This window comes from Triturus cristatus, chromosome 8 (genome assembly GCF_964204655.1).
Source record: "Triturus cristatus chromosome 8, aTriCri1.1, whole genome shotgun sequence".
NCBI lineage: Eukaryota > Metazoa > Chordata > Amphibia > Caudata > Salamandridae > Triturus > Triturus cristatus.
This window is the reverse complement of record NC_140591.1, coordinates 404,989,973-405,004,182: the sequence shown is the minus strand read 5'-3', so window position 1 is coordinate 405,004,182 and position 14,210 is coordinate 404,989,973. Positions and strand designations below refer to the sequence as shown.

The 14,210-nt window shown below is 45.5% G+C and overlaps 1 protein-coding gene across 1 annotated transcript in view; it reads left to right on the top strand.

Moving 5' to 3' along the window:
* The first annotated feature begins 1,232 nt into the window (after positions 1–1,232).
* Positions 1,233–14,210, top strand: part of WDFY2 (WD repeat and FYVE domain containing 2) — a 514,044-nt gene continuing 501,066 nt past the window's right edge. The window contains exon 1 of the mRNA XM_085621796.1: positions 1,233–1,434. Within this exon, the coding sequence (XP_085477922.1) occupies positions 1,298–1,434 (137 nt within the window). The 5' untranslated portion in view covers positions 1,233–1,297. The remainder of the gene's footprint in view (positions 1,435–14,210) is intronic.

Genomic DNA, 14,210 nt, shown 5'->3' with positions numbered 1-14,210 from the left:
TTGCGTCATGCGGTCCAAGCCCATGTCCCTCTGGAATCCAGATTGCCTGCCCATAGCCCGCCCGAGGCTCAGGTGATGTTGGGATGTCTGGGGAAGGGGGGAATATCCCGCATATATAAATCCCTGATCAATAATACCCCGGTAGACTGGAGCGGACTAAAACAGCGATGGGAGACTTGGGTGGGGCCACTGGACGATGCGGACTGGAGGGATGCCCTTATGGCACCCAGATCGCTTACCACTTCCGCTAGGCTGCGGCTCATCCAGCTTTATTACCTCCACGCCGCTTATCTGACCCCGGACCGCTTATATCGTGCAGGCCTCCGCACGGACGCTTCATGTGCTCGCTGTGGGGTAGACCCGGCGGACTTCTTCCACATGGTATGGTCTTGTTCCCGCCTGGAGAGTTATTGGACCGCGATTGAAACCGAGCTAACTGAAGTCCTGGGATGGGAGGTCCCCCATGACCCTAGAATGGCCCTGCTGGGCATAACGGATGGGCTGAACGGGTCCCGTAACGACAAATACTTTCTAACTACTGCCCTCATGGTAGCCAAAAGAGATATTGCGGCCGTGTGGTCGCAGCCGGACCCGCCCAGAGGGGCTACCTGGAGAAGAGGGGTGGACTGGTGTGCCGCTCAGGAGCGGTCGGTGTACGCTGCCCGGGGCTGCCCCAAAAAATTCCGCAAAGTATGGGGGAAATGGCTTGGGGGCCTGTTTTGAGGGGTGAGATGCGGGGGGCTGGGGAGGAGGTGTGGGTTTTGCAATTGCTTGCCAATGCTTCTATGATTGGTTTTATTGATGCCAAGTTCTGCGAACTGTTGTATGCCATACTTGATTTTGCCTTCTATAAAGAAATAAAAATTTGCTTATCAAAAAAAAAATTACGTACTGGTCGTGGTAGAATAAGTAGTTTTTTTTTAAGCAGTGTTATTTAGAAGCACATGTTTAGCAAATTACCATTCTGTTTATGTATTACAACTCTGAATTTACAAGCGAGTGCCGTCAGTTTTGGTGGCCAAAAGTGAGTATTCTAACCTGGATTGAATGTGAAGAGACCGAAAAACACCGCCAGTCTGCCTGACCCTAACGTGGCCGCTGCCGACAAATCAGCGCAGCATGCAAATAGAGTGAGTACTACCAGTCTGGAAATGGCAGACTTGTTCCCGGAAGTAGTGTAGCCCCTCCCACTTATCTGACAGGCCTTCGACGACTCCGCCTCCTGCTGCTACTGTCTGTGTTTTGGTTCCTGGTAGCAGTAGGATGTGAGAGCAAGGGGCGGGCAGTAGTGCTCAGCATGGCGGCCGAGATCCATCCCAAGCCGTTGACCCGTAAACCGATATTGCTCAGTAAAGTGGAGGGCTCCCAGGAGCTGGTGAACATGGCAGTAACAGTTCCCAAGGAGGATGGTGTTATCAGTGTGTCGGAGGACAGGTAAGCAGCAGCAGCGCTATTATTTACGATTAACCAGCAACACAAACAGCATCCCTTTAAGCGCGATTCCAGTACATCCCCGGCCAATCCAGACCTACATAGGCATCTCCCGTAGCCCCTACATTTCCTGAACACATATTGTATATTTCCGATCCTGCAACCGTTGAACGTGTATTTCACGTACCTGCATAATGCCCACTCACTCCTTGAAAGGCACCTCTGGTATAGGCTTCTCACAAAAACCCGAGGGCATTGTGCAGCCAGCAATGGCAGTTGCAGCACTAAAGATGCCAGAGCGACCTCTTTGACAGTGACTCGTGGCTTTCACAGACCACAAACTGACACAACGGGAAACTTCAAATGCAAGTTATACAGAGCATATGCGCTGTCTATATACACTTCCACCGCTCACACTGATGAGAGCTACATATACTCATTTTTTTTTAACGTCGATCGTGATGCTTATGAAATTTGCAATTAAATCCACCCAGATATGGAACGCATTAAGCTAGTATTCCGTTGGCTTACATTAGAAGACTGCTTTCCAAAACATTAGAGGTGTTGTGTCACGGCAAGGATGCTGCTGCTTGTGTCACGACTCTGATCATGTACTGGTATGCTGGACCACATGTGTGAAATAACCTCATCTCCTAGTACCCCTACCGATACCGAGATACTTAAAAAGACTTTGGGAATTGAGGCTGTCGCTGGCGGTCAAAGCTGTGCTTAACACTGAAGTAACATCCGTTACCAAACATCTATAGTGCCAATAGGCTTGGTTTGTAAATGAAAGTGTCTCTTTGGTCATTGATTAGTTTATACACTGTCCCTCGTCCTTGTCTTGTGCTCATGCACCCATTCACCGACTCTTTCTTGCATTCACCTAGTTACAGAACCACGGTAAAACACACAAACTCCGCAACATATAAAAGATAAATTAAAATACTGAAAGTTAAAAACTAAAAGAAAGCTGCTGCCTAAATATGACGGGCATATGCTTACAAAAACAAAATTAGACATAGCTGAGTGCGACTCTTTTGCATGGGTATTGTAAACAGTGGATCACTGATCCGGGCTTGAAAAATCATTAAAATTTTACTAGACCTGCAGGTCTAGTAAAATGAATAAACTACTTGACCTAACTGTAATGTACTTGACCTGTGGTCTCAAATTATGCGATTCTAGGCAGTGGGAAGACAAACTGACTTTTGACCTCTGTCTCTGAAAGCGGAGCAAATCTGACAAGATAACAACATTTAAAGGCATCTTTATTGCTCAGTCTCTTTGTGAGCAAGCAGAACACCTGTCAGCGTGCCAGAACAGGCGAGTAGGCCCTAAAAATAGCAGTCCTGATTAAATCTAGCTCACGATAGCGAGTGTGAGTGTATGTTTCGAGCCCTGCTGATTTAAAACTCCAGCATGTCTATCTTGGAATGGTGAAACAATGATACACTATGGGTAAAACCATTTATGATAGTCTCATGGATTAGAGGCACTAACTGTGTACTACAAATGAAATGAGCAGCAAGCAAGTGGCCCATTACCACTGTCTACGGAGTTGTAGTTTGCTCTAAATAACAAAAAATAATAGGTAAAGGAAAGAGATGAAAGGGGACCTATTAAATGAGAAATTCGAAAACTACAGGATGGTCCACCAGCCCTGTCCCCGAGGTGCACTAATTTTCTGGCAGAGGTGCACGTGATCAGACAAATGCTGTCACTCTTAAGGCAAGAGAGCCAATAGTTAAAGTAGCCTCATCCAATGTCTCATGCGGTACGATGTTGTGGATGGAACCAAGTTAAGTGCCACTCATACAGACCAATGGCTAAAGAGGGCTTACTGAAAGCCCCTCTATACATGTATATATTTATATATATTAGTGTGTATGTTTTATACTGAATGCTTTTTTTATTACAAGATTCTGGTTGATAACTCAGCCAGTCAGACCATCTGTAGAGATTCTAGCAAGAACTATTACAGAACAAATCTTCTACCTAGGGTTTGTCAAAGGGTGCAATCAGCAGCAACATTTTTGGTTATGAATATAGTCTGTAAGATTTCATGTAACAAAATACACACCTTCAGGCTTTAGCATGGTGCACTAACAATCCACTGATAAACGCCTATTGCCTTTAACATGTACGCTTCATAATAAATAAATCTGGGCTACTGTCTTTGTTGTCATATTTCTCAATAAACAGATCAGACCTTTGGCATCTTAAATAACTCGTCCAAGTGAACAAATCGGTCATATAGCCTTTACCACCGAATTGTCAACTGAGACCTCATATACTGAGCATAATCTTTTCCATGAGGCAACCGTCTGGTATACCTTAATAAAACTACAAATATGTAAACATTTTCCGTTGACAAAACAATATTAAGTCTCCCGAGAGCCTAATAAAGGTTATCATGGTGCAAATCTTCTATCCTCGACGGTCAGTTTGATGGGGTCATTGATGCCAAAACCCTTGTCTGCTAAGCTAATCTGTGAGATTCCATGTAGCAAAATACCTGCCTACAGGCTTTGCCACAATGTACTAACAATCAATCCTAAATGCCTATTGTCTATAACAAATGCTTTTAACAATAATTAATTCAGTCCTACTTGTCTTGTCATAACTTTTTATAATGAACAGAGCAAACCACTGGAATCTGACCTAAATATCCCTAATCAACCAATAATGTTTAATCGTTTACTTTTCGCTAGATAACCATCACTGGCCTACTGAAGTGCGCATAAGCTTGCAGTCATCATGAATGCAGTTATAAAATTACACATATGTACAAAATTACAGTTGGCCTAACCAGGACTATCACAGTAAAACAATTCTGCCTTCAGGTTTGTTGCGGGACCAGAACACTTGTGTAATATGGTAATGTGTGAAAATGTATGTAGCAAATACTGGTGTACAGCCTATAACACAGTGTGATAAGTCTGTTAAAGGCAAGTTCACTTTGATAAATGCTTTTCTCAATAAATAAGCTAGGCCATCTGCCTTGTCATAATAAACAGATCAGATGTACAGCATCTGCCATAACTTTTCACACCGAACCAATCAGCCTACTGTCTTTATCACTGGCCTTTCACTATTACCAGCTCTAGCCTACTGTATTGAGCATTAGCTTTGCCACAAGGTAATTGTGAGGCATACATTCATGAAATTACAAATTTATACAAAACTACGCTTGGCAAAGCCAAATACTATCTCTCCTAAAATGGCCTAACAAGGATTATCTGCCTGTCGATCAAATAAGTGTAAGGAGATGTGATGTGATTTTGTTGCAAAAATGTTAATAAAAATATATTTTTTTTAAAAATCCCTATCCCAAAAAAAAAAAAAGGATTATCTGCCTAATGCCCCTTGACTTATTTTCTCTTCTCATCAGATGCTTAATACTGCTTAACACCCGTCTATGCAGATTCTCTGTACACATGAATGCTTTTCTCGGTCCTCTGAATGTCACACTTAAATAGTGTACCCACTTCTCTGCCATCCCTACTTCTGATACGTCCTCGCTATGCTGACTTCTCTCTAATTTCTTTATTTACTTAAACACCAAAAAGACTTTAATCAAAATGAAATGTGAGTGCATTCGGTAACTGATGTGTGTTCTCAGCACTAGTACCACTTTCTTTGAAACATGGAGTCCTCTGCACTCAAAAACGTTGTCTGCTTTAGTAATGGTAAACGCAGAACCACTTATGTGCAGCACAGAAAGTAGTATGTTTAAAAGCAAATCATTAAAATGTGATGCCCCTTGTGCAACACCTACATGGTTTAGTTGCACAAGTTGTGTGTATTGAGGCTCTGTCCTTAACATTGTTGTGTGTAAAGTGCTGCAGCTTTCCCCATTATTTTAGAAATCAATGTGAAGCCCTGGTAGTGGAGTTGTGATCTTGAGTACATCATCATCAGTTTATTGTATAATAAAAGGCACTGGAGCTCATCCTGCAAAATACCCACCACCCTACACACTCTAATGTAGGGTATATGACGGTTCTTTAAAGCTCTTTTCATGTTCTTTTGCCTCTTGGAAAGCATTGGAGATTTTGACAATTTTTGTCAGAAATTTTGGCTGTACTTCTATCTTGCTGTTTCTTTAGAAGTAATAATTGGTTGAGCCAGAAAAGGCATCCATTAAAATAACAATTAAAATTCAATAGAAGTTTTACTCGAACTCTTTTTGAAATATGTTTTATACTTATCAAACATTAGTCTGAAATAATATTTTCACTGTTATTGGGTAAAAAGGGACTCTTCGAGTAAATTGAACTCTCTACCGAGAGCGCTTATTTTCTTGTCTAAGATTCAAATAATTATTGAAGGTCTCATCCACTGAATGTGGCGATGCTGAATACATACAACACTACAGCCCTATTTTATATATGAATAAAAAGGTAAGTTATTCTCAGCAGCTTTGATACCTGGCAGTAGACTTGTCTACCTTCTGTCTACCTTCTGCTGTATGTTCCTCCCAGTGATCCACACAGCAGAGGCTCTAAACCTGAGGGCAGACTGCCAGTGTAGCTTTCAAACTGATCCATATAGTCCTCGACACGTTTGAAGACTGAGATGCCTAGAGATTTACGTCTTTGGAAATCTCCTGAATGGAAAGCGTGTCAAATTCACCTCTTGTATGAGCTGTATTCTATGATTCCTACAATATTGACACTGGCTCGAGTGGTCAGAGAAGTCACTTAAAAGAACAGGGTGGGTGGGTGCCTTGACACCTCAGTGACTCCAGCCTGTATCTGCAGGCTCGGTGTCCTGGACATCTTGATTCTTCTTTACAAACAGGCCATCTGCCTTCCACTGGGGCAAAGCTTGCTGACCTTTGGGACCGGTTACTACATCCCTCTCTATGATTGCTCAGCTAGAGTGCCTACTTTTTGAAGAGCTTGATTTTACTCCCCTAGCCCCACTGCTCTAACAATATGTGATTCTGGCATCTTCCAAAAAATCAACTATCCGAACAGACCAAGCCAAAGAACAAGTAGTTACAGCTTTCCTCCTGAGATGCACCCAAAAGCTTAAATGCTCCCACCTGCTCTGGACAATGTCTTATCATCTACCACGTACATAGCAAAATCAGAAGTTCAGCTAGACACCTGCATGACGTCTGTGGTGGTCATTTGGTCCTGCAGAAATGGAGTGGCGCTTTCTCTACAATGGCTAATGATGTCATAAAAAATAGTCTTTCTGGCATCTTACATCTACTTCAAATCTCCATGACTCTCCCCAACCACGCCACCCCAATTCCATGCTGCTTCCTCCCGGAAATGTCTACTGTGAACAAGGGTATAATTTTAACCAGCCTAAGCTACAAGCCTTAGCTTAGTTGCCTGTTCTTGTTAGAGTTGTACAGGGCATTTGTGCGGACAACATACTTTCATTTTTTAAGTACTATGCTCAATTACATTTTTGGGAGTGATGCACAGATCAGGCGGTTTTAATAGACCATTTTGTTTAAATACCTGGCAGCCAATGTTTCTAGTCTACATCCTTTTATTTTTTTTCCCCTGGCAGTGCAAACCACATAAAGGTTGGAAATAAAAGCAATTTATTTTGCAGAAGTCAGAGCAAGAGTTGCAGTTAAGGTGACTCCGTGACTTCTAGTTCTTATGGTATATGCTTTCTCTTATTCCTATCATACTCCTGTCTACTCTTATGCCGGTCATAAAAATATTTCCCCGAAAATCATTTTACTAACGGACTGCATTGAAACAAAGTAAGCTTACAAGATCATTCACCAAGTTAGAAGGGAGCGTGGCAACAAACTATGTGATGCTTACTCTGTACCAGCCATGCGAGGCAAGAAGCCATGCATTTTTGAGACAGAACTTCTGGTCCTATGACAAACTGATATGGAAGCCACAAGTCGGGAGTAGAAGAGATGCTGCAGACTGGGAGTGGCAGTCCCCATAAATTTACATTTATGCTTTTCCAACAAAGTTTATTCCTGTATAACTCAAAGTTTCCTGGATCAGTTCCACCAGCCCACTCTTTATTCCAGAAACTGCTTTATATCATGGTTATCTCTTTTGCACATCCTCTCTTGTGGTTGGATAGCATGCGTTTTGTCCGAAAATATGTACACTCATTACTTCACCACTACTGGTTGAGCTGTTTACAAAATTGTTCAGCTCATCTTGTTTATCTTCACTTTATTCTATTTGATTAAGCCTCCCCTTAACTTGGAGGGTGGTGGGGTCCAGAAAACGTTAGTGAAGCAGATGGTTGCGCTTGGCTGTTGGATGGGATTACCGCAGCTAATGTGACGCCTGAGAACTGTGCATGGAGAGTAGTCACAGAGAACTTACAGAGCTCTAGATATACTGTTATTAGAAGAGTGATTATTGCCAAAAGACTTATTAACAACACTGAGCATATTTGCCTAATGATAATGAAAGTATTTTAGAAAAGAATAGCACTTCTTGGACACTGTAATTATTGTAAGTAATACAGTTGTTGCATGAGCTAGACACTTTACCCCACATCACCAAGAGAAACTCTCGACTCTGCAACCTTGCTTCCTACTGAATGTCAAAGCCTAAAGAGAAGATACTTAGTACATTTCAGTGAGCTAGCAGTAGTATGTGGTTCCTGAATTTCCACGGACATCAGCAATGATTGTTATAATGGTTGCCAAACTACACTTAAATTGCATAAGCCCCAGATCTGGTCAGACACTGTGCCATCCCAGTTTCATGCGAGATGCGTATCTGTGGCAAGCATTGTGTTGGCTGTAACAGTCCTGCCATCAGTTGTGAGATAAGCATGTTTGATGGTTAGAAGACCAATCTACATGCATATGCTGAGCCACAGCCAAATCGCCATACACACCGAAAATTATTTCATTAGCCTCAGTGGAATCCGAGACAACAGTCCTTTTAGCACGCCAATAGCCTGTTGTAGAAGAGACGGAGAGTAACTTGCTGCATATCCAGATTAGCACTTGCTAGCACACGAAAGTTCTTCTTGGTCTTAAAAAACACACTTGGATCCAAAATTAATAATTTTTAGTAACCGTTGATTCAAACATCTTAATAGCACCCACCTATGATGTTTCCTCAGCCTGTCCACCAGTTGACCTTTCAACGGTCTTCTTCCCATTCTATCCCTTAACATTTAAATTCTATCGCTATATTCAATACCAATAGGACAATAGCAGTAACTCTTAGGTATTGCAGTGAGCCATTCACTGGTTCTTGGGAGGTTTCCAGAGAGGTTGTATTTGTGTTTCAGCTGATGTGGCATTAAAACATGTTGTATGTGGAGTACTTACTGCATGGATTTTGTATTTGGATTCCTGAGAATATAAACTGGTATTCATCGTTTACAGTTGTTGCAGAGTTTCCAAACTGTTCATAAAAAGGTCCTTATTTACTTTTATTAAACGAAGTTCGACGGTGTTGTGACTTACCCCTATTTCCACAGTGCTATGCCTATTATGACTTGTTATTTATTGACAGGACGTGACCACGTGAACTCGTCACAGCTTTCTGTCAACCGTATTATGCTCCCGACCCACATGATTTAGAAACCGTGCTGTAAGGCATCACATGCTCCTGCTTATTTGTTTTGGCTATTTACATATTCCAAACCTAGTCGCACGAGGCAGCAAAATACAATAGAAGCTTAAAAACAATTTCAAGAAACTTGATGAAAAACAGCACTAGCTTGTAATGTATATGTGTGTACATGTGCATGCTGACCAGGTTTCATGTTTGTGCAAAATTGTGTGGTGTGATGTTCCTGAAAGCACTCCAAGTGGTGCCACAGCTAGTGTGGCAAGTCGGAGTGATTGCACATAGGCCTGGGCTGAATGTGGTGCGCGTGACCGTGCTTGCAGGAGGTTGATTGGTTGTGTACCTATAAGGACATTACTGAATATGATAGATTAGCAAATGCTACAGTGTGAGCTAGAGTTGGTTGCTTGGCTTGAGATGAGAGTTTATGATCTGAAGCAGTTCTGTACTACATGTTCTGGCCTTGTAACTCCTCAGCGGGGATGATTCAAGGAGCCCAATGGAGAGGCAGAGGCTATGGAACCATGTTGGTCATTGGTTATAAATATATATAGTTAATGAAACAGATTGATGTGCTGGTGTTATTTGTTCGTCCGTTGTGTCCTTGAGTCTTGTACTGGTAGGAGGAAATGAAGTAACCCACGCCTTTTGAGAAGGAGAGTGTGTAGTGTCTCCAGTGTGTGTTGACATTATGCATTTTAGAACTTTGTTTGTGTCTCTTGGATCATTAGTTGCTGGTGCTAAATTCATCATTTGCCGCTGAATGTGCCCAGTCATTTCTGGCTTGTGCACATACTTGATCATCCACACTGGCTATCCTGTTGTGCTTCCCAAATTGAATTAGGGAAGTTTCTGCACAGCAATTGGATACCATATAAGTGACCAATAAAACTAAAATGAATTTCAAGATAATGGACAACAGAAGAGCGAGGGAAATACACTCCCCATCTATACAATCACCCTCTTATATGAGTTTCATTAATGAATTTCAGGAACGAGAAATCAGCGCACATGGTGTTGGAGCAGAGGGGAGCAACCCAGAACCAAATATTTACCCTTATTTGGGTTGTAAAAACCCTTGCGCACGGTACAGTGGAAGATTTGAAGCACACAAACTGCTGTCTAAAACTGTTAGGCAGGATCCCTCAACAAGGGAACATGTGATACGTGAATGGCAGTAACATAACATAACGATTCTCACGGTTGCTTTCATCATTGGGTGGACCATGCATACAGATTGTGTCCGATTTGTGCACTAAGTGTCAGTGACATGGGAGCCAGCTGGGAAGGAAACATTTTGCTGGTGCTTTCCAGGATGTCCTAGGCTACACCAGTAAGATATGGGAGGGGATGCCAGAGACTTAATAAAATCCCGGCAACAGCATGTGGGACTGTAGGCCGGACAAATAGACGCGCAGGCTGTATGTAATGAGCCAGTCGGTGTTTCTTTATTAACAAGGTGGGAAAAAGGTCTTTAGGTATTGTCTTTGGGGAACCTTGGTAGGATCTTCGGGTCTCCTCCTGTTCCTGTGGGTCCGGGTTTCCTTCGGAGAATGTTGCTTCTTCGATGGGCTGAGTGGTTCTCCCAGGGAGGCTCATATGAGAGAAGAGAAACAAGGAACCATCAGTGACTCTGACCTATCTTGCCCGCAGGCAACTGTGGCCCGTCACCACACCTGGTCGGTGATAGGTAGTGTTTAGGGAATATATCGTCTGGTCAGTGCAAGGGGGTTCGTGAGGGAAGAGGGGTTGTGGAGGGATCGTTTGGGCGTTACTGTGCACGGTGACAATCTAAGCAGATAAAAAAAAAACGCCAGGGCTTCCCTTTAGATACAAGGGCGTAATCTCTCAGGAGGTTTGTGCATTGAGGAAGGAAGAATGCACATACAAAAAAAAACAACCGTCGCGGTGCTCCCCAAACCGCCCTCCACCCCGTTATACACCTACAAACCACCCGCCGCCCTGTGCCCGTTTTCCCCTAGTCTCAGCCACTCACCGGCTCTGCCGCAACTCTCCTGAGTTGCGGCCGCTCTCCGGCCTCCTCCTGTGGGGACCACCAGTCCTCGCACCATGTCTCGTCCTCGTCGCGGGTTTCGTCCGCGCTATTCCACTTCTCCACGCCCTCTCCACTCCTCTCTTCCTCCTCCTCTCTGCTCCGCTCCTTCTCGTTCTCTCCGCTCCGCTCCTCCTCGTTCTCGATCTCTCCGCTCCGCTCTTCCTCCACTCCGGCACGTACGCGCTCATTACCCGTCTCTGTGGTCCTTTTCACCTGCCATGGAGAACCATATCCGGGGTTAGTCCCTCCTACTTCCGCTTCTGTTACGGGCACGTCAAGACCCGGCCTGGGCAGAGAGCAAGGGGGAGGGGTCAGCATTTTGAACATTGTTGACCTGCTTCGGGATGCCGCAAGGCTCTTCACCCCGGGTAAGTCATGTCTGCTGGTTTGTTGGGACGGTTCGGGTAATCGACATGTTATGTCCGGGGCCTCCTAACATCCCTTTTCCCTTGCTGTCCTTCTAGTAGGGGGGTTTTCACTGGGGTAACGGGAAAGGAAGTCTACGTTTGTTTGTTCTGTTCCTTTCCTGTGCTGGGTACGAAACCTGTATGGTTGCAATGCTAACAAGCATTGGCATAGCCAATAGGTCTCGCCTTTGGGACCTTATAAGCTTTTAGCCATGCAACAGTTGCATAACTAAATACTTATTAGGTCCCAAAAGCGAGACCTATTGGCTATGCAAAGCGGCCGTGCGGGATCACGATCAAACATCAAAGCGGCCGCACGGTAAAGCGCACATGCACTGTAGCACTAGGCTGGCCTGGTAGCACTTTTTGGAGCCCTCTCAATAAGTCTCGCCAGACCAGCGCATGCGCTGGGTCATGCGAGACCTAAAAACGTGAAGTGCACGATTGTCTCAACCGAATATAAACTTCTTTTGACTTGTACTTAAGTGGTTGTCTATTTACTTGCTTTTATACTATTGTGCGACCTCCTCTGATGTGCCTGTAAAACTTACCTTTTACCCCTAAGATTTGTCCTGAATTTTGACATCCTGTCCTGAATTTTTGTCCTGAATTTTGACCCTTTGTTCTGAAGTTTTACACTCACCGTCCTGAATTTGCACCCATGCCAGTTGGTCGCCCTACCACTGTGTGTAGACCTTGCGATGTGTCATTGCTGTGATTGTTAGGACTGCGGGCGACTACAGCAGGGACCGTGTGAGGTATCATGGTAGAGACCTGGCTGAGGGTCACTGCATAGACCACATAATAACTATGGTTGGGACCTCACAAGCTGTCATGGATGGGACGCGCAGGCCCAGGACTAGCTTCCACACTGGGTGTCACGGCGGATCTCGCAGTGTGGAGTGTCTCTTTTAGCACCTCGCTAGGTGTCATAGCAGGGAGCTCACGAGCGCTCAGGCTGTGACGCTGTGTAGAGCGTCGTGGCTGCAAGCGACCACACAGTGTAACAGTAGGGACCTCGGGAGAGATTTCACGGGGGAGGGTCACAGCAGAGTCCTCTCATGTCGTCATCGCTGGGACCTTGCAAGCTGCCATGACAAGGACCCTGCAGGCCCAGCTCCCGCATAGGCTCGCAGTGTGGTGCTTCTGGTAGCACCACGCGGGGTGTCAGAGCTGTGACGCAGCAGTGTGTGGTGGTTGCCAGCGACCACGAAGGGGGGGGGGGTCCACAGCAAGGGCCGTTAAGGTTGTTAACGGCAGAGACAGCCAAAGATGCCACGATAGCGACTTGCAGGCGCCACGGATGCCAGGGACCCCTAGCGGGCGGCACCGCCCTGTTTCCCCAATGCAGGCGCCGAGCTCAATGAAGTAATTACTGCTCAATGACAACAATCTGTCCTCGTTAGCCGCATCCTCTGCGGGCCCTGCAGGCGGTGGTAATACCTCACTGCCAGGAGGGGAGGGCAAGAGCGAGCGCGAGGACAGGAGCGCGAGCGGGGGGGGGGGCGGAGGGGAGAGCGAGGAGGAGGTGAGGGAAGGGGAAAGTGAGGGGAGGGAGAAAGCAAAGGGGAGGCGGGGAATAGGGAGAGAGAGAGGGCGAGCGAGGGAATGGGGGTTACGTCGGGGAGGGATGCTGAGAGGGCATGGAGAAGAGTGAAAGAATGGGGGCAGAGAGATCACGAGCACAGGGAGGAAACTGTGAGGACAAAAGGAGAGTGAGGGAGGCGAGTTACGGGGTGCGAGGGGAGAGTGAGGGCTGAAGGGGGTGGGGGGGCAGAAGAGAATGAGGACAAGAAGAGATTGAGGGCTGAAAACAATAAAGAAGCCCGACAGCAAGATGAAGAGAGTGGGAGTAAAGGGGCTGTGTAATGCACGGAGAGAGCGAGATGGATGTGGGGGGGCGCAAAGTAATGCGGAGAGTGAGCGTCTCAGAGAATAGAATGTAGGTGGGAGAGAGTCATGTTAAGGAAGAGAGCTGGGCAGGGATTAATTGAACATAGTAAGGGTAAGAGGAAAAAAGTAACGGCCGCGCGGCCGTGAAAATGAAAGTAATAGCGATCGCGATCAAAGCGAAAATGATCGCGATCGCTTGGACGGGAGCGCTGCGTGTGGCAACTGCAAGCACGTGAGTGGTGCGCGCGCAGCAGTGATTGGCGGCTGCGCGCGTGCACGCTCACGTGCACTCAAGCTTTAGGCCACAGGCAGCACTCTAAAAATCCCAACTATAAAATATCTCTCCGAGCCAGCGCAAGCGCTGGGGCTCAGCGAGACCTAAAAACCAGCGTAGTACTCTTTCATTGTTCCCTTTGTTGCGGGCTAACCATTCCAAAGGGGCATGGTCCGTGTACAATGTGAACTCCCGCCCCTCCAAGTAATATTTTAATGAGTCAATTGCCCATTTAATGGCTAGGGCTTCCGTTTCGATCACTGCGTAGTTCCGTTCGCGGAGGTACAGTTTCCTGCTTATGTATAATATGGGTTTCTCTTCTCCCTAGTGGTTTCTTTGGGACAATACCGCCCCCAGTCCCTGATCAGAGGCATCCGTCTGGAGGATGAAAGTCAAGATATAATCGGGACTGGCTAACACCGTCTCAGAGGTCAGGGAGGCCTTTAGTGTGTCGAATGCCTGGACTACTTCGGGGCTGGGGTCCCTCAATTTTGTCTCGGTTTTCACGGTCTTCTGCAAGAGATCTGTGAGTGGGGCTGCTATTCGTGAGAACTGGGGTATGAACCTCCTATAATACCCGAGTAATCCCAAAAAAGCTGTAAGGGCCTTGG